Source organism: Camelus ferus, chromosome 17, assembly GCF_009834535.1.
Source record: "Camelus ferus isolate YT-003-E chromosome 17, BCGSAC_Cfer_1.0, whole genome shotgun sequence".
Classification (NCBI taxonomy): domain Eukaryota; kingdom Metazoa; phylum Chordata; class Mammalia; order Artiodactyla; family Camelidae; genus Camelus; species Camelus ferus.
The window spans coordinates 8,728,628-8,752,034 of record NC_045712.1 but is presented as its reverse complement, the minus strand read 5'-3'; the positions used below and the strand labels follow the sequence as shown (position 1 = coordinate 8,752,034).

The 23,407-nt window shown below is 42.2% G+C and overlaps 1 protein-coding gene across 10 annotated transcripts in view; it reads right to left on the bottom strand.

Moving 5' to 3' along the window:
- Positions 1-23,407, bottom strand: part of FOXP1 (forkhead box P1) — a 549,899-nt gene that overhangs the window by 145,403 nt on the left and 381,089 nt on the right. For 7 of the 10 annotated variants that reach the window (XM_032458004.1, XM_014560759.2, XM_032458007.1 and 4 more), the window contains one exon: positions 2,192-2,293. In XM_032458004.1, the coding sequence (XP_032313895.1) occupies positions 2,192-2,293 (102 nt within the window). Of the gene's footprint in view, positions 1-2,191; positions 2,294-19,319; positions 19,826-23,407 lie in introns of those variants that run through there. The other 3 variants (XM_032458001.1, XM_032458000.1, XM_006186539.3) reach the window with 3 other exon arrangements.

Genomic DNA, 23,407 nt, shown 5'->3' with positions numbered 1-23,407 from the left:
ACCCCTCACTTTTCATACAGACTGAAGTGCTCAGCAGAATGTGCTAGGCTGGTTTTGACACTGTCCTTGCCAAGACAAGCGAAGCTCTATCATACTCTTCTGGTGGCTAAAAACCTTGTAACGGGCAAGAAGGGAAGTAAAAAAAAAACCCTCCAAAGGAAACCCCCTGAAACTTTACTTCATATATTTAGCCCTAAAGGAACTTCATTCATTTTGGAAAAGAAGTTACCTAAAAATGCCATATGTTTTTAAAAAGGAAAGACGAAGGAAAATAAGTCTGGTATAAAAAAAATCACAAATGATATTCAGTTCATTAGACTGTGTAGGTGTGAACTTTTTAAGATTCTCTCTAACCACTACTATATGTAAGATTTTGTCCCCCAATAATATATTTGTTATTTTTTCCAATTCATTTGAGTTCTGATAAATTCAAGAGGACGTGCAGTATTTTTAAGGCTGTGAGCGCTCCAAGGGGGAGGCAAAAAGAATGGACAGTCATTTGAATCACTGAGTGACAGGCCAGGCTAGCTCCCTGTATACATTAATAAATTAGAATTTTAATTGTGTCTCTGTCTGCAGGAGATGCCCCAGCACTTTAATATGTACCAACAATTGGCTATGTTCTGGAATCTGCAATGTGGCCTCCGCTGCTGACCTCTGAAACACAATTCCCAGTCTGACTACGGAAACTGTTCAGTTTGATCCTTTCAACTTATTTGAATCCTGACAAATAAGCTCACAGCTGAAAGGTCAACACAGTCATATTTCATCCTCCAGAGCTGTTCTTAAGACATCTGCACAACAAAGCACTTCTTACAGCACCTGACATGGGACCTCGGTGGCACTGTACCTCATTAGAAATGTCCCCAGCATTCACACCCATTAAAAGGCATATGGGTTGGTGACGGGTGACCAAATAACTGGTTTTGGAAGAGTCAGTAAACAACGTGCACTGTCACTCAACTGTGCCAATAAAGTGCTACTGTCGTGCTGAACTTCCCCTGGACAGTGACAGTCTCTAAGCAGATGCAGAACTAGAACTTGTGGCCCGAGGTCAGCTCGAACTTTGTAGGATAATGTGGAGACCGGTACTGGTTCCCTCTGATCTGAGCAAAGTCAACACAAGCGAGAATTGGGGCTGACCTTCTGATCAAATTAATCGGCACCAAGCTATATCCACCAGCTCCGACTACAAATTCCTTCCCAGAATGTCCAGCGTGGGAAACTCATCTTTGCTTCCCATTCGAGGGATGCTCACTCTTAGCTATGAAAGCAGCTGGGCCACCAAGTACCTACAGGTGTCCTCCCCCTGCTGGAAGGGAGCGTGAATGCTCTGAGTAAAGTTTCTTTGAAAAATTTCTATGACAATTTTCTATCCCAAAGATTCCAATTAAATTTTTATGAATTCACTCCTTCTACTCTGCTAACCCCTGCCCTCAATGTGCCTGAAGTGAGAAGCTGCTGAAACAGTCTTTTTGAGTATCTTTATGTAAAAATTGTTTGCCAATTTTTATTAACGGTTCAGAAATATTCTGAAAACATCCACTAGAGAACAGAGTATGTATTACATTCATTACTAGGTCTTCCTTAATCCAAGTAACAGTTCTTGACACTGTTGACTTTTGGGGCTGAATAACTCTCTGTTGTGGGAGGTCCTCCCATATAACGGACAACGTTTTGCCGCATCCTTGGTCTGTACTTACTAGATGCCAGGGAGCCCCTGTCCCCGCAAGCTGTGACAACCAAAAATGTCTCCAGACATTGCCCACTGTCGTTGGGGTGGTAAAATCACCCCTAGTTGGAAACCACTGCATTAAAGTAAGATGCATGTGTATATGTGCGTCCCACTTCTAGACATATCATGAGAGAATGAGGAACATATCTGAGTACTATGAACTCTACTTTACTGGTAAGCTACATGACCTAAAAAGCAACCCATACCAGCAACTCCTCGTCCTCCAATTAAATTGTCTCATTAGATTTTTCTTACTCCCACCAAAAAAAATTTTGGTTGAACAGATATTTCCCCCCAAAATGTCACACTCCATATTAAACCAAAAATACACTTTTTGAAGAAGACTTTCTTAATGATTTGCAATTCTCAACACAATCCACTTCTGAATGGCTTCTCCGCTAACCCAAAGGGTATAACGTCAACTAAATAAAGAAGAAGAAGAAGAAGACTTGTTACCTGAAGGGCTGGTTGTTTGTCATTCCTCTTGGGAGATTTTAATCCACTGACTTGCTGCTGCTGTTGCTGCTGGAGGAGAAGCTGTCTTGCCACTTGAAGTGCCTGGAAGGAAAAATGGAAGAAAAACGGTGGCATTACTACCAGGTTCCGGGCCTCCTGCACAGAGACGGAGTCCAGGAAGTATACATTAGGATGGCATCCAGACTTTCCCATCTCCAGGCAAAGGAAACAGCAAACATAACTTCCAGTCTAAGTTGGAAAACTTTGCAGAATGTGTTTACATTTTCTTAGATTTCGCCCATTTCATCCACAGTTCCTCAGGCAGAGCAATCCATCTAAGCAGACGCTTTATTCCTACCACAAATCCGACATAAAACTCGGAGTATGGATGACTGGGACTTTGAGGAAGGATGGTGGAGAGATGCTGGGAAGGGCCTGGTCAAAGTCAGAAACATGGGAGGTGACAAAGAGCTCTTGTTAGAGGTATCTTCATCCTCCTTCAACTCTCCTTGGGGGAACTCGGGAACTCAGTGACGCTTTCACCTCACCTGAGTCCAAATGAGGAGGGAAAGTGAAGCGGTGAACCACACCGTGGACAAAGTTATTTGTGAAGGAGGATCAAAACATGCGAGACTTGGTGGACTACTTAAGAAGAAAACTTCGCCAACTGGACCTATAAGTCAATTTACAGGGTCCACTATGTACCTGTGAACAAAACTGTGTCCGGCACAAAGGAGTCTTTGGAGCTGATACCACGGGATGGTTCTTATTTAAAGGTAGAAACTGAGGAGGTGATATCAACTGGCGATAAAACAAAAGGAAAACAGGAGATTCCTCCAAAGTGCAGAATACGTGACTGACTGATCTTTTTAAGAAGTTCACAGAAAAAAGGAAAAAAAAGTGTCATCAAGAAACCCTTATCAGATCATTCACGGTCAAAGAATTTAACAGGAATAACAGCTGGTCCCACCCTTCCAGAGAAGGCAGCAAGATGAGCAACAGAAAGTTGAAGTCTGGAGACCCTGTGCTAGAAAATCACATGAAAAGTTAGGTTATTGGAAACAACTCAGCTGAGAACCAAGAAAGTACACGTGGAAAAGATGTCAAGGAGGCTCATGAAATGATGTGCTTGGCGTTTAGAGACCAAACAAGATTTACTGGGGATCACATCCATGATCACTTCTACAGGATAACTAATTGCTCAAAGAAGATTCGCACACAGATGTGGTCAACGTATCAAAAAGATCTGATACTATAATCCTAGAAAGTGTGAGAAATGGGCTTATGATGTTAGCGTGTTCCTCAAAGAGGAACAGAGATGTCACTTATATAAGAAAACGGTGTTTACAATTCCAAGAAAAGTTACAGTGACACAGTGGAGCAGGGAGAGGCGAGATGGCACTGGGGGTTCCTGTGCTGTGAACTCAGGGCGAAGGGAAAATGGAGTGGTCGCAGGGACGACTAGTCATGAAAAGACACCTAAAACTGTTGAAGCAGCAAGAGTGGCACTTCTCCTCAAAGGACAATCTCACCAAACCGAGCTTATAACTGTACTGTTGTCACAAAGAGTATTTTTAAGACACCGTGTGAGGTTGAGTGGTGCCTCGGTGTCTATGATGTACAAAGGGAGGCGATGAGACAGAAGCACAGATAAATAAAAGGGTGACAAAGAAAAGATCTTGGGAAAGATGAACCCCTCCTGTCCCACCTCCCTGCTGCACCCACCCGTCTAGCCCCTGCAGTAGCCTTCTGCCTACTGGACTCACCACGACCAGACCTTCAGATGCAATGGACAGGTTATTTCATCTGGGAAGGGAGAGTCATGTTCGAGAAAGCCTGCCTGGAAGAGCCTCGAGGAGAGAGGCTGTCTGAGAGGGGCATCTGGAAGCCAAGATGCCTGGGAGAGTTGCCTGAGACTCCAGCCTGCTGTCTCGGAGGAGGATTCACCATCACTGGACTCCGGGTTTCCTTGTCTCCTTGGAGACGCTCAGTACATGCGTAGGTGTAAAAGTGGGCAGAGTGAAGATTTCATTTATATCATATAAGAAAAATAGTCCCCTCTGCAAGGTGCCTGCAGGAGCAAAAGCCTCTCCTCCTACTATATATGTCCCCTTGGCTATTTCACATGAAGGTTTTACGGCTTTTTAATGTACGAAAGGGAACTGTTGTATATTTCAAGTGCTACCGTCAGAGTTCCTAGAGTAATATACTGATCAGCAAGGAAGGGTCCGGCTGCTAGTGGGAAAGACAGACAGAAGGTCCGCGGATGACAATGAAAAGATAAATGCAGAGAAAGATATGGTGGGGAAGAGGAGAAAGGTTAGGTACATTTAATATTAAAACAGAGCAAGCAAAGAAAATCAGAGCAGTGGCAATGCCTCAGAGCCACAGATCTTTGTTGAAATAATTTACCATGTCTCACCAAATACTTGGAGAACAAGTACTCAATTGTTAAATAACCACGTCTCAGAGAATCTATACAGTGAGCACCTCATTCCAGCAAAAGGTGTAATATTAAGTGTCTTTAAAAAAATGTAAGTACATACACAAAAAACTATTCTTATATGAGCATGTTCTCATAAATGCACTTCAGGACAAGAAAGGATGAGACTCAAATTTAAGTTTTCAACAAATGTTTACTGAGCTGGGTCTATACATTTTAAAATGAGATACTGGAATACTTGCAATTTTTCTGCTGGGTTAAAGGAAAAAAAGCCAGACCCAACATGGGGTACATCAAATTACATAATCACAGAACAAACCCCCAGCCCTTTCACAGCATTTCAGACAAAGCCCCACTAAAGATGATAATCAAAGATAGAAGCATTGGGCGGAAAAGGTTTAGGACCTTAGGGAAATTTTAGTCAAACTACTGAAGGGAATAGATGATGAAGATGTGTAATATGGCTTCCAAATTTCATCCTCAAAATGAATGCAAACCGGTAAGATAACTTGAAATATTTGGGATGGAGAGATAACACTAATGCAAAGAATTCTGCACCTTGATATGAATTATTATGAATTATTCCACAATGATTCTCTGGTCTTATCATGAGTATGAGAACAAATCTGGGGCAAAGTACCAACACTCCCCTCCAACTCCCAAAAAATCAATTGAGGTTTCAGCAAGAATCTTAAAACCTAACTTATTAGAACTTATAAATTGACGTGAAATCAATCACTAAAGGGCATTTGCTTTTCTGATTCCCATGGTACTTAAATCACTGTAATCTAGATTTTCGAAAGCCACAAAAAAAGAGGAGAAATAAATCCTTACTGTACAAGACTAAGTATTTGAGCATCACAATACAAATCCCTGGGATCTACCATTGGTAGAAAAGTAAAAAACAAACAAACAAACAAAACACTTCCCGTCATATTCAATGATAATCAGTAAAAAATTTGGAATAACTGATAGAACCCCCTTGGAAATTGCACCAGAGACCTGTGTCCACTTTGTTTCCCATACGTGCTTACCTAATAGCCATTTTTACCCGTTACATGCATCAAAATCATGAAAACCGTATTCCTGTCTTCCATGTCAGACTCCACTGCCTGAACCTCAGAGACGTGTCTCAACACGACTCAGGAGGCAGGAGGGACTTTTCTTATTTTTACAACAGTATCTCAGTCATGATTGGACAAACTAAGCTATCCTGTTTGAAGATACAATTAGATCCTTTGGCTACAGTAATAAGTTACGTGGACTTCTGTTTGTGTCGGAGAGAGCGAGAGAGAAAGAGAGAAAGAGAGAGAGAGAGAGAGAGAAATAGAATGAATAGATAAGAGAATTTCTCTTGTAAGAAGCAAGAATCAACAATGACTCAAGTCCCAGACCAACTGCTAACGTCAATAATTTAAAAGGTCCCATCCAATCTCTGAAGACCTTTTACTCTTGCTGGTGGTTTCCTGGGATGGGTTGAGTCAACACTTCCTTTAGAACAGATGTGACAATTGCCTGGCCCTGGATAACGTGGTGCTATATTTGACCGCTAGGCTTGGGTTACAGTAAAGATGCAGTTTGAGGTTGTCACAGAGTGGAGGCAACTGATAAAACCAGGAACTTACAGCACAGTTGCACACAGTCCCCCGGACTGTCCTTCAACAGCTCAGATGAACGGCCTTTGAGCTGGCAGAGGAGCAGAAGGCAGACATTGCCTCTGTCTTTGCCTTGGCCACCATCTATGCCCTGATCTACCCCTAGGGGTTGAAGTCACCTTCCAGTCAGCACACCATGGGCCCCCCAACCGCCCTGGGCCCTCAAAGAGTCGGGGGACTGGCCCTTGGCTGCTAGTTTGCCGGGTCATGCTTTCATGCTAACTGGGGACCTGGCCATTTTTGACATGTATTCCATTCTCTTGGTTCAAGATGACTTCATTCTCATCAGGGCCTCATGTTCCTAGTAAATAAGTGCCATCTGTTATTTACAAATTACATTTTACATAAGCACGTTTTGCAACTTTCGAGCTATTTACATCTCAAGTTCATAGCAGGTGCTTCTATTTGGGGGGTTGAGGTGTCCCAATGTGTAGCATGCTGATCAAAGTAGCGGTTGTTCAAAAACATGTTTGCCATATTTTAAAAAACAACGAGTTTACATAAAATATGGTTTGAGTGAGCACATACACACACATACAGCAAGCTGGTAGGAGGAGGAAACATTCATTTCTTTTTTACATAACACACTTGGTGATGAGGCCTGAGATCAGAACCGAGACATGCAGGTCTTCAAAAAAATATGACGCAGTGTGATGTTTTAGGTCAAGGGTCAGCAAACTCTAGCCTGTGGACCAAATCCAGCCCATCACCTGTTTTTGTTCAACCAATAAGAATGCTTTTTACTTAATAGACTACTTGGGAAAATCATAAAAAGAAGAACATTTTGGGACTTGTGAAAATTACATGGAATGCAAGTTTCAGTATCCACAAATAAAGTTTTTTAAAATTTTTTTACACTTTTTTTTTGTTTTGGGAGGGGTGGTAAATTAGGTCCATTTATTTATTTAAATGGAGGAACTGGGGATTGAAACCCAGGATCTTGTGCATGCTAAGCACGTGCTCTACCACTGAGCTATACCCTCCCCCCACCAAATAAAGTTTTATTGGAACACAGTCATGTTTATCGCCTTCAATACCACCCACGGCTACTCTTGGGCTACAAAGCAGAGCTCAGTACTTGTGACAGAGAGTGTAAAGCCTAAAATATTTCCTATCTGGCCCTTTACAAGAAAAGTTTGCCAACTGGTCTTAAGCTGCTATCTGTATTCTGAGATTCCCAGAAGGTTCCACGGAACACAATTTTATATAAACAAAGCTTTCAATCATGTTGGCTAGAATAATTTTAGAATTTAGCTAAGATGCAAGGACGTTAACTCATTAGCTATTCTTAAGGCTCAAACTCCTTTTTGATTTTCTGAGAAGGAACTGGGACACGAAAACAAAATACATCCACGTGCACCTCTATCTGAAACCATGTCAAACTGGCTGCACATGCTGAATACATGCTTCTTCCCACAGGTAATTTAGAGCCGTTCCAAGGAAGCCTCCTTAACCTCGTGCAAGATTCTCAACACCCTCAGAATGAAAACAGCCCTGGCCCTAATGGCCAGCTGAGAAGGGCTGGTTACTTCCTGTCTTCCCCGAGAAGTTGTCCCATTTCCAGCTTCAAAGGCTGCTCTGAGTCAGCCACCCTTCCTCTAATTTCTTTTCCTAGACTCTCCCCACCCCTCAAGATCAAACCTGTTTCTCAGATAATTTCCCAGGCTAACCAACAGTCCTGCGCACATGGGGTTGGAAGGAAAAGCTAGCAATAAAAAAAAAAACGCATGGAAAAGCTTCATAGGGAAGAGGTCGTGTTCTCTCCTTTATTTCTCAGCCTCTACGTACACCTCAAGTCCCTCTAGAGAGCCTTTTCCCCCTAAACTAATGTGCTATTTTAGTTCGACTCCAGCAACTAAACTACCATCCGAAAACAAGAGCTCATCATGAAACCAATCTGACAATCGCTCAGTAGCAAGACCCAAACAGAACTGAGTATGCAGGGCAACTCCATCGTCCCCTTGCTTTGGACACAGTAATCATCCCAGGGCAGGATGAAAAGGTTTATAGGTCACTTAAAAGAAGAAATGACAGCGGTTGAAAGAACCAGAAGTATTTGTACAGAACCAACAACATTCCAAGGCAGTAAATGCTCCACTAGAATGCAAAAAATATATACATATAACATACATTAAAAAGTATATATATAATTTACAAATGGTATACTTGGTTATCACAGGAAGATGGAAAAGTAAGCTGACCTCATGGAGGATTTCAGTGATTATGAATATGAAAATATGAGGTGACCAAGGAAAGAGTCCTGTTCTAATGACTGTGGAAATGTTAGATACACAAAGACAGCACTCTAGCAGACCCTCAAGTCACGTTACTGGTGACAAAAGCAAAGAACAAACAAAAAAAATACTTTCTCGATGAGAACTTTAATATACAGAGGGTAACAATGACCAACGAAAAATCATCAGACCCTTTAACAGTCTCTCTACCCCAGGCACTGCGTGGTCTAATCTATGACACTGCAAATAAGGGTGCAGACTCTGAGCATTCCCTGGAAGGTTCACTTGACTCCACCCCCGCCTCCAAAAGCAGCAGAGTACTGGATTTGAATCTGTGACCTAGAAGAGAAAAGATCTTCTGTAGCATCATCCATCCTCAGAAGTTCTGACAGCTCTACAAAGTAGCCTATATTTTGAGGGCATTCTGTAACAGCCGATATTTAGAGAGGGCGTGGCTTTTTCCACACGCCCACCGTCTTTGCAAGTGAGTTTACGAGACAATATCTGGATAGATGTGGTGAGAAATTGGAGCACAGACAGTTCCACTCCTACAGCTCTCCAATCCCACGTGTTCAAGTTAAAATCAGGAGGGACAGGAAATGGCAAAGTCAAAGTCCCCTGTCGTCACTACTGTCCTAATTACAGAAGCAGATAGGGCCATGGGCAGTGTCACCCCCTCCACATGTCGGGGTGGGGAAGATGAGGCCACTCCCCGTCACTCCCTCCACCACCTGGACCAGTGCGGTTTCTTCATCACTTCACACCAGCCTGAACCTGCATCCCCTAGCTCGACTTCCAACACCAGCTTCCTCAAACCCTTCCTGACATGATTTCCTGTTCTTTAAGCCACACACAGGATGGTTATCACTGCTTTGGCATTGAATAGTGATATTCTTCACTTTACTTTTACTTTAAAATTGAACAAATAATGCAAAGACATGAGTACAGATAGGCTGGGGAATGTGTGTGTGTCTGTGTGTATGTGTGTGAGTGTTTAATGTAGGCAATCAATTAGAACATATTTTCTTAGAAGAAAACACAGCAAAGGCCATTTTCTTCTTCTCCTTCTTTTTTTGGGATGAAGAAGGGAGTTATGCAACTGTGTCCTCGCACCACGCCACGATCTGCCAGTATCTAGTGCCGCAGGGTTCACACACCACCCCGTGCACCTACTATGGGAGACATGGACACAGAAATACCCGCGGGCTCTAGGCAGGAGGAGGCATTTTGCTCCAAGTCCCACTCCCAAAGAAATCGAGGAAGCAGACAGGAGATCAGCAAACCCTATCCTCACCTGCAGTTATGAATGACCTTTTTAATTTGTAAGGCACCTAGAAGATGCTTCCCACCAAAGATGATCAAAGTTAGTGATTTTCATGAGACAAAAAGAAAAAGGGTATCTTGCAAAATCAGCTGAAATAAGTTTAATGGCTACAAACAGTCAGGAAGTCTGTTTGAAGTCAGCATAAAACCAAAAAACCAAAAAAACAAAGCCCCACCATCATACTCCTACTCCATACACCTATTAACACAGGGCCCTGTCACCACCCTGTTGAGGCCCCGGCTGGCCGCTCCTGGCTGGAGCCGGGGCCAGACGATGAATCACCAGTGGCAAGTCTCCGGCACCTGAGCCGAGTTTGGAGGGGTTCCATTCAGGTCCTGCCCAGGCCTGGGCCCGTCTACCTCAGGAGAGATGACAAGACCACGGCCTGGGGTGCCGTGACTGCAGGCAACACCAGCAAGGCAGTGAAGTCAAACCGAAGTCACGTTTATTACAAAATGTCTAAGATGTTAAGCTGGAGGCTGCATCAAAACCATTTTCCCTTGTTCAGCAAGGACCAGATTCTAACCAAAAATGAATAAATAAATTGGCCCAGTCCTTCTCCAAGCTCCCAAAGTAAAAATAAGGGCGTCAAATGCAAGAAGAAATGAATCAAAGGGATCTATTAACTCGCTGTAGGAACCTGCTGTTTTCTGCAATTGCCTTTTATGAGGGGGCAGCCCAGCAACTCTCATTATGAATAAACCAGATTCTTATCTTTTCATACCTTGGAGAGAGACTTGCTAATTCTGAAGAATCTGTGGAAGAATCTGGCTGGAATTATGCTCAAAATAAAGGAGAATTTTCTCTGATTTCACTAGTAACAGTGAACGCAGTTTCTACTCAAGCAAATGATGCTGAGTTCCTTTGCCTCTTGTAATGTCATCCACTCACACTCGAGATGCCCTAAGAAGAGATTAAACCCTTTTGAATGCTTTGCTGCACAAATTACCATCTTTCCCTTACCTGAATTTTGGGCAAAATGAGAATTTTGGGCAAGAGTGAGAACCAATTTCAACTGAGACAAAAGAAGTAAAAATGGGAAGAAGGGAAATATCCCAAAATATGACCAATAATCTTAAGTTTAGAAGTACTCACTCTTGGCCAAAGTTATCCAAGACAGACCAAAAAAAAAAAAAAAAAAAAAAGTAAATGTTCTCTAATAATTTACACCTCTCAAAGCAGTCCTTGCAATGAGAAACATCTAGAAACCTCCTTGCAATGAGAAACATCTAGAAACACAGGGGCAAGTGTAGGGTCCTAACTCCCCACATTCAGAATACTAGCAAAAAAATAACGCACTGAACTGTTCACTATGTGCCAGGCACTGTGCCCGCTGCTTTACACTTAGTGTTTTCTTCCAAACATTTCTAAGGGAAGCAGGGGAAGGGTTTATGATTATCCATGTGAAGTGGAAAAATTAAGACTGTGAGGTTTGGTGACTTGCTCAAGGTCACAAATCTAGTGAGTGGTCAGGACAGAAATATGAAAACAAACAAACATTGTCTCCTGAGAACTTGATACATTCTACCAAGGTCAATGATTAGACCAAGCATGGCCACGGGGAATTCTGGCAAATGGAGCCGCGGTCCTACAGGGCCAAACACACGTGAATGTATGTGCCTCGTCCCTCTGCCTTCAGGATGAAGAGAAAGGCCTTTTTGTGGCATCACACCTCCTAACTTATTTGCCTCTTCTCCCTCCGCTAAAGACTTGCTTTTTTCAACCAGACCATCTTATTCCCAGGACTCTTGGAGCCATGGCCACATCGGTAATTCTCCTCTTCTTGTCCTCTGCCCACATTTACATGGTATCCAAGTATCTTCTCCATTCAAATCCGACCCTTCCCAGACAGATACATGATCTGACATATATGGGATTCTAAAAGAGTCGAACTCATAGAAGCAAGCAGAGGGTAGAATGGTGGTTGCCAAGGGCTGGGGGAGGGGAAACGGGGAGCCAGTGGTCAAAGGGCACAAAGCTCTGCTGTGTGAGGGGAATAAGCTTCGGGGAGCTAATGTTCAGTACGGCGACAACACTTAAAAACACTGTACTGTACGCTCGAAATTTTCTAAGACGATACATCTAAATCTTCTCACTAACCGGGCAGAGGTGATGGCTAAGTTACTTAGTCTGATTGTGGGGCTCTTTTCACAATGTGTACATACATAAAAACAGCAAGTTGTATGCCTTCGTATATACACCACTTCCTCGTGTCGCAGATGTCTCAGTAAAGGTGTTTAAAAAATAAAAGGAAATGACATCTTTAAGAATACATTCTCCCTTTTCCTAAAACTTCAATCTAATTCCCTCCAGCAGCAGAGTCCTTCCCTGATATCCCCAGACCCAGGGGCAAGTGCTGCTTGAGGATCCCTGTAGCGTCCCGGGTTTCTATGACCATGATGTCAGTCCCCGAGTAGGCAGCCAGGAAGACATGGACAAGCCCAGCTACCTCTGCTCTCCCTCACAATGAGCTGTCCTAGTGCCTCCATCTTCTTTGGGGCCACTGATGCTGCCACCATCATCCCCTGACTCTCATCCTTTCTTCAAGCCCCCAAAGGGACAAGTCCCCTGTTTTCTTGGTTCCACTGAGCCAAAGTTGGGATTCTGCAAAAAAGAGCTTTTCATAAAGCAAACAGCACAGAGGCTGAGCTGAGAGAGAGCACAAATTTCTCGTCACCATTTAAATGGTCCGGCCACTGTTCACATGCCTGGACACCTGTGTCTCTGCTCGGCCTTCGCCTGAGTTCAGTCTGCCTCTCTCCACCCACCAGCAATGGCTTTCAGGTCCAGCAGGATTTCTGGCCCCTATTTTTTCAATCCACTGTAGACACTCACATTCTACTATAGCTGCTTGCTTTTTATTGGGGTGGGGGGGTGTTAAATTTATTTATTTAAATTTTTTTTCTCTAAATGCTTCCCCCCTCACTTTGAGATATAATTAATATATAGCACTATAATCATTCTTGATGATTATATATATATAAAATATATATATAAAAATATATATATTATATATATAATATATATAAAATATATATATATATAAATATTATATATATATAAAAACAATTCCCACAGTAAGTTTAATTAACCTCTATCACCTCACATAGTTGCATTTTTTTCCTTGTGATGAGAACTTTTAGGATCTGCTCTCTTAGCCACTTTCAAATACATGATACCGTATTGTTAACTTCAGTCACTGTGCTGTACATGACAAGCCCAGAACTTATCCTTATAGCTCCTGACAACCTCCACCCATTTCCTCGATCCCCCACCTCTGGCAACCACCAAGCTGTTCTCTGTTTCTGTGGGTCTGATTATTTTAGATTCCACATACAAGAGAGATCATACAGTGTTCGTATTTCTCTGTCTGACTTACTTTACTTAGCATAATGCTCTCAAGTACCATCTCTGTTGCTACAAATGGCAGGATTTCCTTCTTTTGATGGGTAATAGTCCTGTGTATGTGTGTGTATATCACATTTTCTTTATTCATTCACCCACTGATGGACACTCAGGTTGCTTCCATATCTTGGCTACTATACATAATGCTGCACTTAACATGGGGGTGCAGATACTGTCTTGAGATAGTGATTTCATTTTCTTTGGGATGTATACACTGAAGTGGAATAGCTGGATCATATGCTAGTTCTATTTTTAATTTTTTGAGGAACCTCCATAATATTTTCTATAGTGGCTGCACTAATTTACATTCGCCCCCAATAGTGCACAAAGGTTCCTTTTTCTCCACATTCTCACCAACACTTGTTATTTCTTGTCTCTTTGATAACAGTCATTTTATTAGATCTGAGGTGACATCACACTGTGGCTATGATTTGCATTTCCAATTAATTATATACTTAAAACTGTACTGGTCCCTGGCATTGGGGATGAGGAAGGTAATAACAAAAGCTGCAATTCTGTGAGTGTTTATTGCCAGTTAAGTACTAAACAGTATAGACACACAATCTCATTTATTTTTCACTATCCTTTGAGGCATTAGTATACCCAGTGAACATATATGTAAGCAAAGGAACAGAGAGGTTCAATTATAAAGACTATGCAAGATGCGCACAGGAAGTCCTTATTAGCACCGTACCTGTACATGACAATTACTTAGTAAATGGAACTTTAATGTCCCTTACCTAAGAAAACATATTTTGTGAAAAGCAAAGATTCCTCTTCCTCAGTGATCTCAAACCACTAGCTATCCTCTTTATGGAGACACTGAGAGGATCACAGCATCCTCTACTGAGCCGAGAGGAATCTAAGGCAGACAGTGTTCATTGGACAAAAAAGCAAAGTGAGGACAAGGCGGGTGATGGAAGTCAGCTGTGGTCGCACAGATGACTTGCAACTGAGAGGTCTGTCTCCATCCACTGGCAAAGGCATGAACAAATATGTCTCAGCAAACCCTAACCCTATGCCCTGCCCTGACTTTTAGAGCAATGCAGCAAGAATGGCCAGTGAGAGGCCAGAGAGCAGGCCTAGGGGGAGAGGAAGGTATCGATGACACTGCTGCCATGTCATGAAGAAGAAATGACGGCCAACATGCACTGAATGCTACCTGCATATCTGTCTCTGTTCTAAACAGAAAATTCACAGAATATGCCAAAGGTCACATGGTCTGGCAGAGAATCCCTTCACCTGTACTTGAGGAAAGACACAACCAAAAATGGCCATTAATCCACAGATCCGTGGATTTGGAATTTTTCCATTCACGTGGAAACAGAACTTCTTGCTTGACATGATAGGTCTCTAAAGAAAAATTTAGAAATGTCCAGAAGAACATATTCAGTTAACTTGAGCCACACTCAAGGGTACTTGGCAGGGAATTTTTTTGAAGATTTGATCACTCTGATCAAGGAATTAGAAACATTTTCTTAAAAAGAAAACAGTGTTCATCAGACACACAACAGGGTTCACAGAGCTGTGCTCATCAAGCGACAATGCTCTTTGGCACTTCCAGTCACCGCAGTTTAGCACAAGGTGAAACTTGAGTCTCCGGGAGTGAAGAAATAGGGATTTTCTGGGAATTTGGGGGAATTACTGACCTTGGGAGAATCACAGCATTTCCAAAGAAACAGAAGTTAGCTTTATAAAACACGAATGTATTTCTATAGAAACAGCATACATAGCGGTGAAGTTCCCATCAGCCAACCTGCCTGGATTTGAACCCCAGCTCCACCATTTGCAAAGCTGTGTGACCTTGGGCAAGTTACTGAACCTCTCTGTGACTGTTTCTTCATCTGTAAGAATGGGAGGAATTAATACATATAATATGCATAGTCTAGGGCCTGATAGCCAGTAAGTGCTTCTTAAGTAAGTTAGACAGAGAAAGAAACAGCATGATATTACTTGTATGTGGAACCAAAAAACAAAAAGAAACAAAAAAAAAAAACCCCAAAATGATACAAAGTAACTCACTTACAAAAGAGAAACAGACTCCCAGACACAGAAAACAAACTTATAGTTACTAAAGGAAGGGGAGAGGAATAAATTAAATGTTTGGAATGAACAGATACCTTCTACCATATCTAAAATAAATAGTTACTAGGACCTACAGTATGGCACAGGACACTATATTCAGTACACTGTAATAACCTATAGTGAAAAGAATCTGGAAAAGAATGTATCTATATATAACTGAATTACTTTGCTGTATACTTGAAACTAATAGAACATTGTAAATCATACTTAGAAAACATGAAAGGTACATAAATGAATTAGGAAAATAAGAAGTCAAGTATAAATCATCATCTACACATGACACTGTCAACATCTGGGAGCATGCTTATGTAAATTACTTTTCTCAAGCAAAATTGGAATCATATTTATAAGACTTTTGAAAATTACTTTTTAAAATTACAAACACATTTTGATGGAGATTATTCAAATCTAATTTCTGTGTTCAGGTTCCAACAAACAAACAGTGCTGGGAACCAAACAACCTAAATTCTACTGCCACCCTAGTCTAGAGACTTCCAGGAAAGCTTTCAGTGTAAGACTTCAAACTGCAAATGGCATGTGACTAATTGTGACTCTGCATAGTGACCCTAGGAAGGAGATCAAGACACATCAGAATTAAAAAATCACATAGTAAGACTGAGGCTTAACAGAATGTTTCAATTCTTCTGCCCAAAGCACACAACCACAGAGCAACTTCTCACCCTGCATAGCCTATGAGCAGTGTCTGTTTCCTTGCAAAGCACAAACTAACTTGATTTTTGTGGAAGTTAAATTGCCAACATCACATTGAGTTAAAGTGAAACAAAACAAAAATCAAATTTTTAGCCTGTGCCATATTTTAAAAAATATATAACTCTGACCTTTGATGCTAAAGAGATTAAAATTAAGCATGATTACTTTTCACCGGCCCCCCACTTCCACCTCCATCAACACCACACACTAGAAGTGTTTTCCAGCCCAGTTTCTGCATGGGAAAACACTTTCTCTTGAGACTGCCTGTGGTCAGGGCTGAGTATGTCACGGGAAAAAACGCTTCTCCTGGCATCTAGATCATATTCTTTCCAGGTCTGGCCTGACCATGACATACAGACACACCCGGAAACTGTAAACAATTTTAACAACAGGACATTCTCCCACCTCACAAGTGGGATCATCTCTGCAGCCTACCTACATCCCAGGAGTGTTCTGAGTATAAACGAGGCAGCATTAGTCAGGCGCTTTGATTTGCAGAGACAAAGGCCTCTGTATAAGTACAAAGTATGACTACCCAACCCAAGTGCCTTTCAGAGAGTCACCTAAGATAACCAAAAAGAGGAGGTGTAAAGGCTACTGCCTCTGCGGTCATCCTCTCCAGGACAGAATCCCCTCCCAGTGACACACGTGTGGGGCAATACTGATGGAAACTGCTCTGTGTTTGAGCGCTGGCTGCATCGTTCCCTTATATAGTCAATGGAGAGGGAATTCCTCTGTGTGCATATTTCCAATTCACATTCCAAAACAGTATAGGCCACGAAACAGATCTGAGGCTGATTTATAAGGCCTAATGTGACCAGGCCAGGCACTGTGCTAGGAGCATGGCCATCACTCGTCCAGGGTGTGTATACGTGAGGAAGCCCCTGTGCAAAATCATGCTCAAGTCATTTAAAAATGTGCCCGTGCGTGCCTGTACACAAAGGTCAGTGCGTGCCCATGAGTAAAGAATGTCTCCATGCAGTCGTGCAAACCCTGCTAGAGAATTAAAACAAAACAAAACAAAACAAATTAAATTTTAGTTTGCCTGTTTAAAAATCTACATTTAATGTGGACTTGAGTCTTTTCCTAGGGCTCTGGAGGACTTGATCTGAGATAACCAATAACCCTGCAGATCATTACATACAGGACATAATATTAAAGATAGGAAGACGTTTTTGAGGGTGTTTTGGAGATACATAAGCCAACTCTTCACGGTATACCAGCTGCCTCTCATGTTTTAAGAAAGGAGTAAAAGTTGGCCTCTAATAAATTATGCTGCACCCTCTCACAGAAAGTCTGGTATATTTCCCTTTAACTGAGCTGTTTATGTTTAGATGTAAGGTCAGAATACAGCCTTCAACAAAACTGTAAGAGCTTCTGATTTATCCAATGGCATCACTGTTTAAAACACACACACACACACACACACACACACACACACACACACACACACACACACACACCTCCACCATAAAAGTAGAGCTACTGAGGCAGGCATAAGGAAAGCATCCAGAAAAGCCAAACTACTGACCAACTAATCCTGGGAAATCCTGCACCATAAAACCATCCACCGCAATAGATTAATTCTCAGTAAAAGCCTGGCAAATTCTCAGAAGGCAAAAAGGCCCCTGAGTCTTAAGGGTTAACTCTCTTGCCTTTAAAAAGAAAATGACACATATAATTTCCTTTTATCATAAAACAATGCATTTATTCTTTTCTGTATGTCTGTTAAAGGGCATGGCTTTCTGAGTGGAAAACAAAACAGAACTTGGTCACATGTTTATTTGCTTCAGCTACTCCCTTCCCCTTCTGATAAATAATCAAACATGCCATCCAGAAAAAACAAAACCAGCGAGCTGGGAAATTTGATGGTCATCAAATAGACTGTGATACCAAGAAAAGCAGCCCACTGTTCCCACACTGAGTTTTCGGCCCCCACACCTACACTAACATCTGAGTAAATACCTCCAGTCACTCTTTCCATTTTCCCTGCAATTACTCCTACTGTTATACAAATTGTCCTTAAGGCAGTCACAAACATAATTTTTTTTTCTTGCAAAGTAGAACAACTTCAGAACACAAAAAAAAGCCAGCCTAGCGTGAGCGATACACGTACACACACGCGTACAGTTACTTATTTTATTTATTTAAATGTTTTTTCCATTAGAGGTGGGGACAGAGGCTATTTCTTTATTCCAATACATGCTCTTTTAGACACTGAAATTTAAGTATATTTAGTCTGGGGACTAACAAACGAGGTGGAGAGTAATAACAATTCCCCTCAGATCAAAAGAGCTAATTTTCCACTTCCTGTGTATTCCCTGACCAGTACACAGTTAAAAAAAAAAAAATTAGCACCTGGCTTACCAATTACACTGAAGTGTGTGTGTGTTGGGGGAGGGGTGTGAAAGGAGGACAGGGGGCCAGAGGGAGGTCTACATAAGACAGGAAAAGGTGGAACCCTTTAAAAAAAAAAAATGTCAAACCATGTGTTGGGAAAGTCATTTCAACAGAAAGGACCCAGAGAGCAACCGCGTCGCTGGTCGGCAGAGAGAAGCAGCAGCCCCGGTCCGTGGGCTTTCCCTGCCATACTAATTATCCACAAGGAGAATTGTGAAAAGAACCTTCCAACATCAAAGTTAACAACCATCTCAGAAAGTGAGGCAGGTTTTCTCTTTCTTCCTGCAGCCCACTCCGTTTCAACAATAGTCATATGAATGAGATAATGACCGTGCTTGTTTCAGTGGTCTGACTTTTATTGGCATGAAATTGGTACAAATATTATCAAGACCGATTCGCATGCGATGACGGTGTCGCGGTGCCTTCATCGAGGACGATCCTGCAGACGCAGAATTACCAAGGCACCCTCCCTGAACTCTCTCACTCCTGGTGATAACAGGAAGGAAAAGAAGGCAACACAAAACAATGTCACAAATAAGCAGAGCAAGGTTCTCATCTCCATTCAAGCCCCTGACGACACACGGCTGGCTGACTGTGACTGACTGAGCCGATAATATCCGAAGACACATTTGAAAGCAAGAGTGAATTAACAAGGAGTTAAGAACGACGAACCGGTCCTCTCCAAGATCTAAAAAGAAAACCGTCTTTGATGGGGCGGGGTTGGGGGGGGTGGGAGGCACAGAAAGAGAAGTAAACAAGCTGGATCATCTTATTTTGCCCTGCAGAGAAGGTCCCTGCAGGAGCGGATCCCTAGTTTTAAAAGTTTAACCCAGCAAAAATCTTCCTTTTTTTTTTTCCTCTGGACACTTACAGAGAAAATGAAGAGTTTGACCGAGAGAGCTCGTACTGTCTGCCTTTGGATTTCCGTCTTCTTGCTGTAGATAGGTTCTGGCTGTTTCTGTGAAGCGGGGGTTGCCGAGTGGTAAAAAAGATGTTTGAATAAACAGGAAGTCCTGTGCGGCTGAAGCACACTCGAGGAGAAAACACACTGGAACATTGCCCTTTGTAGGCAACCTCGGGGACGCTCGCCTTCACAGTAGCTGGCTGGGCTCTCACTAAATGACAAAGAAACCACAAGAATTCCTCAAGTAATTCTTCACTTTCAAAGTTGAAAGATCAGTTGGAGCTGGCAGGTAATTCTGAAAGCTGCATTTAGCACTTAAAGAAACCTATTCAGGCTACACTGTATCTAAATCACTCCAGGTCTGCAGGCAGGGACACAGGATCAGAAGTGTGCCCTGGCTAGACAGAGCCCTAGCCAAACACAGCTCCTTCACGCAGACAAATCCGCACCGATGGGCTTTGGGAAAACACACTCTTCACATATTTTGGAGATGACATTAACACAGGCAGGACGCTTAAAAAAAAAAAAAAAGGAAGAAAGGAGAAAGGAAGAAAATTCAGATTCTGCCGACTTGAGAGGAATTTGTCACATGTATTTTTAAAGAACACATCGCCCGCATTCCAGGGATATGCCCTTGATCTAGCTTTTGCTGCCTTTCCTTGGCATTTTACTTCTCTGCAATCAACCAAACTACCTGTTTATGTGGAGACGCCTAGCTTGCCTCCCTGAACACTCCTTAACCCGTCCCAAACTAATTATCAAAGTCCTGTCTTCCGTCACCCGAGTAACTTGACAGATACCGTAAAGAAAAGTAAACTGCTGAAGGCAGAGCAAGTCAGCTTGAAAAATAGGATGAAGAGTTGAACAGCCATATTCAATAAAGGTGGGGGGAGAGAAAAAACAAAAGGCGGGGAGGGGGAGGAGGAGGAAAAAGGACTCCTCCTGAAAATGCATTGCTGGTGTGGCAACGTTCTTCTGCCTTGGAAGCAACTGATTTGTTATTTAGTGTGGAATGCTGGAGTGTCTGTCATCCAGGTGCTAATACTCGGCTAAAATAACTCATTGGGAACTGTCAGTGGGATGTTTACATAGGCCCCAATCTTTTCTTCATAGAAGGAAATTTTTTTACTGGAATTCATCTTCTTTTGATCTCACATTCAAAGCAACGGCAGCTTGATAGACATTCAAGTCTGAAAGCAAATCCAGACGCTGAAGATAAACCGCCAGAATATGACAGGCAGAAGCATCTAAAGCTTATAAAAACCAAGAGAACAGCATGTCGCCTGAGTATTACAATAGCAGAAATCAAGAGACATATTAGGTGGAACTGATCAGCCACAAAAACAGTTCAAAAGGCAGATCAGAGAAACAGAGGACGAGCTAGGAGGGAAAAAAAAAAAAAAGGAAAGATCTGGTTTACTGCCTTACCTCCCTTCTGAGCCCCACAGCGCTTCGATGCCTGCCTCTCCACTTTTAGGAGGGGTGGAGTATCCAATTCAAGTGTTCCTGTCTAACTCAGCTCGTCAAGTTACAAACGCTGCAAATGATGACTTCCCAGAAATCCATTGCCAAGGGAAAAGGGAAAAGACCCTCACCTCAGTCAGTGCCCAGCATGCTACTATTTTATAAGCATCCCCTGCATCTGCTCTGCAATGCAGTTTCAAAAGGCACAGAGCCTGGGTGCCATGCAAGGGGGTGGCGGGAAAGCCATCCCTCAACAGAGGAGTTCTCAGTGGTCCGAGATGGGGCTAGAGACCTCTGAGCAGTATGGTTCCCTAACAAGGTGAATTAATGAATGAACACAAATGCTCCAGCCTCGGTCACACAAATAGATCGAAGCGTTCAGCGCTACGGATATAAAGCCGCTCAACACCTACTAGCTTTGAAGTCCACTAAGGCAATTTCATAAAGGAATTATCGCAAGAACTTTCTGAGAGGCACACAGTTATTTCTTTTTAAAAATAAGCCGCTTATTCTAATTAAAGTCAGTGCATATAATGAAAAAGTAATTCTCCCAACAATTTTGTACTTAGAACTGTTTGTTAACAAACACTAAATGCGAACAGGCAGCATCAGGTTAAAGGGCAACAGAATTCCACATTATAATTTAGCCTGCGGTGACTCCTGATGGCGAACACCTCCAGGGAGGGCACAGCCACATCTTCTCTGCGGCACCCTTGGATTTTGAAAACTAGCACTCCCCCCTCGCCCCCTGGTTCTGGCATAATAATAACCCAACAGGGAAAAACGAAGATTTAAAAATCGACTAACCGATTTCAAAAGCTGCAATCAGTTCTGGGTTTGTCTCATGCAAGCAAGATTCCTGGGTAACTCAATGACAAATGTGAAAAAACAAACAAAACAAACAGGCAAAACAAAAACTCTCCTGGATTCTAAGACTATTTTGTAAAAGGCACCTTCTTCAGTCCTCCACAGCACAGCCATCAGATGCACTAAGGATACATTTATTTGTCTTTCAACTGCACTAGTTCAGTGTATGAAAGTTGCCACTCTTCTTCTCCAAGCTTTAAAAAAATAAATAAAAAGTGACTCTTAATACTTACTCCCCCAAAGTCTGCCAACTAAATATTCTACATGGCTGTAATGATTACATTTACCCCAAACAGGGAGGTTTACCATGGAAGGCGGAATGCAAAGTTCCTTATATATTACAAAATATATTCTTCCTATGAAAAGAAGGCTGTCACTCCCATGGTGATACAAGGTACAGCAACACTCCATTTCTCATGGCCATTAAGTCTTTTTAAAAAAAATCTGCCATGTATAAAGACCTTCATTAGTATAATTAAATGACTGTTGGGTTTTTTTGATATAAACAACTTTTGATCTGTCATTTCCAAACCTCATAATAATATCATTAAAGAGCTACCATTTTTAAAAGAGAAATTGTCTGCTCAGGGCCATGGAAGAGTAGCCATGCTCTACGTGGCTTCCTCTCTCTCTTTCAGACTTCTCCTAGACTTGAATGTCACCGTAGACCTTGAATCCTTGAATGTGAAATGGCTTCACGCTAATTGCTCTAATTGCTTGAAGATGTGCAGGCAGGTGAAACCCGATCCCCGTGGCCATTGTAGAGACCAAGAACAACACCGGAATGTTTACACAGTGGTTTGATTTTAATAGACAGAAGGGCTGAGTTTAAGACAGCAAAAACACAGCTAATAGGTGACCCCTTAATGTAGTCCTCCTTTAAAAAAAAAAAAAAAGACACACAACAAAATACAATTTCATGTTCTAAAAGGCAGTGTCCTAAATGCCAAGGTTATTTGCTTGACTCTTGGAGGGAGTATGCGTTACGCACCTGACATTTACACCCGAAACTCTACCCTGAATACTTTTTTTTTTTACCTTAAAACAAAAAAGCACTTTATATGTCAGTCACCTTACAAACAGATTATGACTGTATGGTATTTCTAAGTAAGTGCACTCATTTAAATTTTAAATTGAATATTTTTCACTACTGCAAAACTCCTTGTCCCTTAAAGGAGAAGCCTTATATCTCCTAATTTATTCCTTTGGTTCTCCTGCTCCCCCTCCACCCCCACCTCCATTTATGGAATTTCTGACCCTTGTCCATTCCTGCACTGCAGCTACAGTTGAACCCAAACTCCCTTGTGTGGATGCTTTAGATAAATGTGCATCCTTTGGGTGCCCTTTTTCTTTGTAACTGTGTGGGACTGGTCTGCTTCTCATCCACAGGGGCTAAGGCAGCCAGGGGAGGGGCTGACACAGTTATTCAATGACAGTGGCCATTCTCTCTGGATATTTTAATGAATTGAGATGGATACAGAGGTTTGACAATGACTCCCCAGAGCCCTCTCTTCACAGAGCACAAATGTAACCAATGCTGGACAGGAAACAGACTACAGCAAGACCAAGAAAGAAATACAACAGCACCTACAAGGTGTCATTAACAAAAGGAAACCCACAAAGGTTAGGGGTGGGTTTAGACAGGTGTTGCAATACAGACAGACATATAACAAGGATCTGAATGCAGAGGAATGTTTCCTAAGGAGCCAAGGAAACACTGAAAC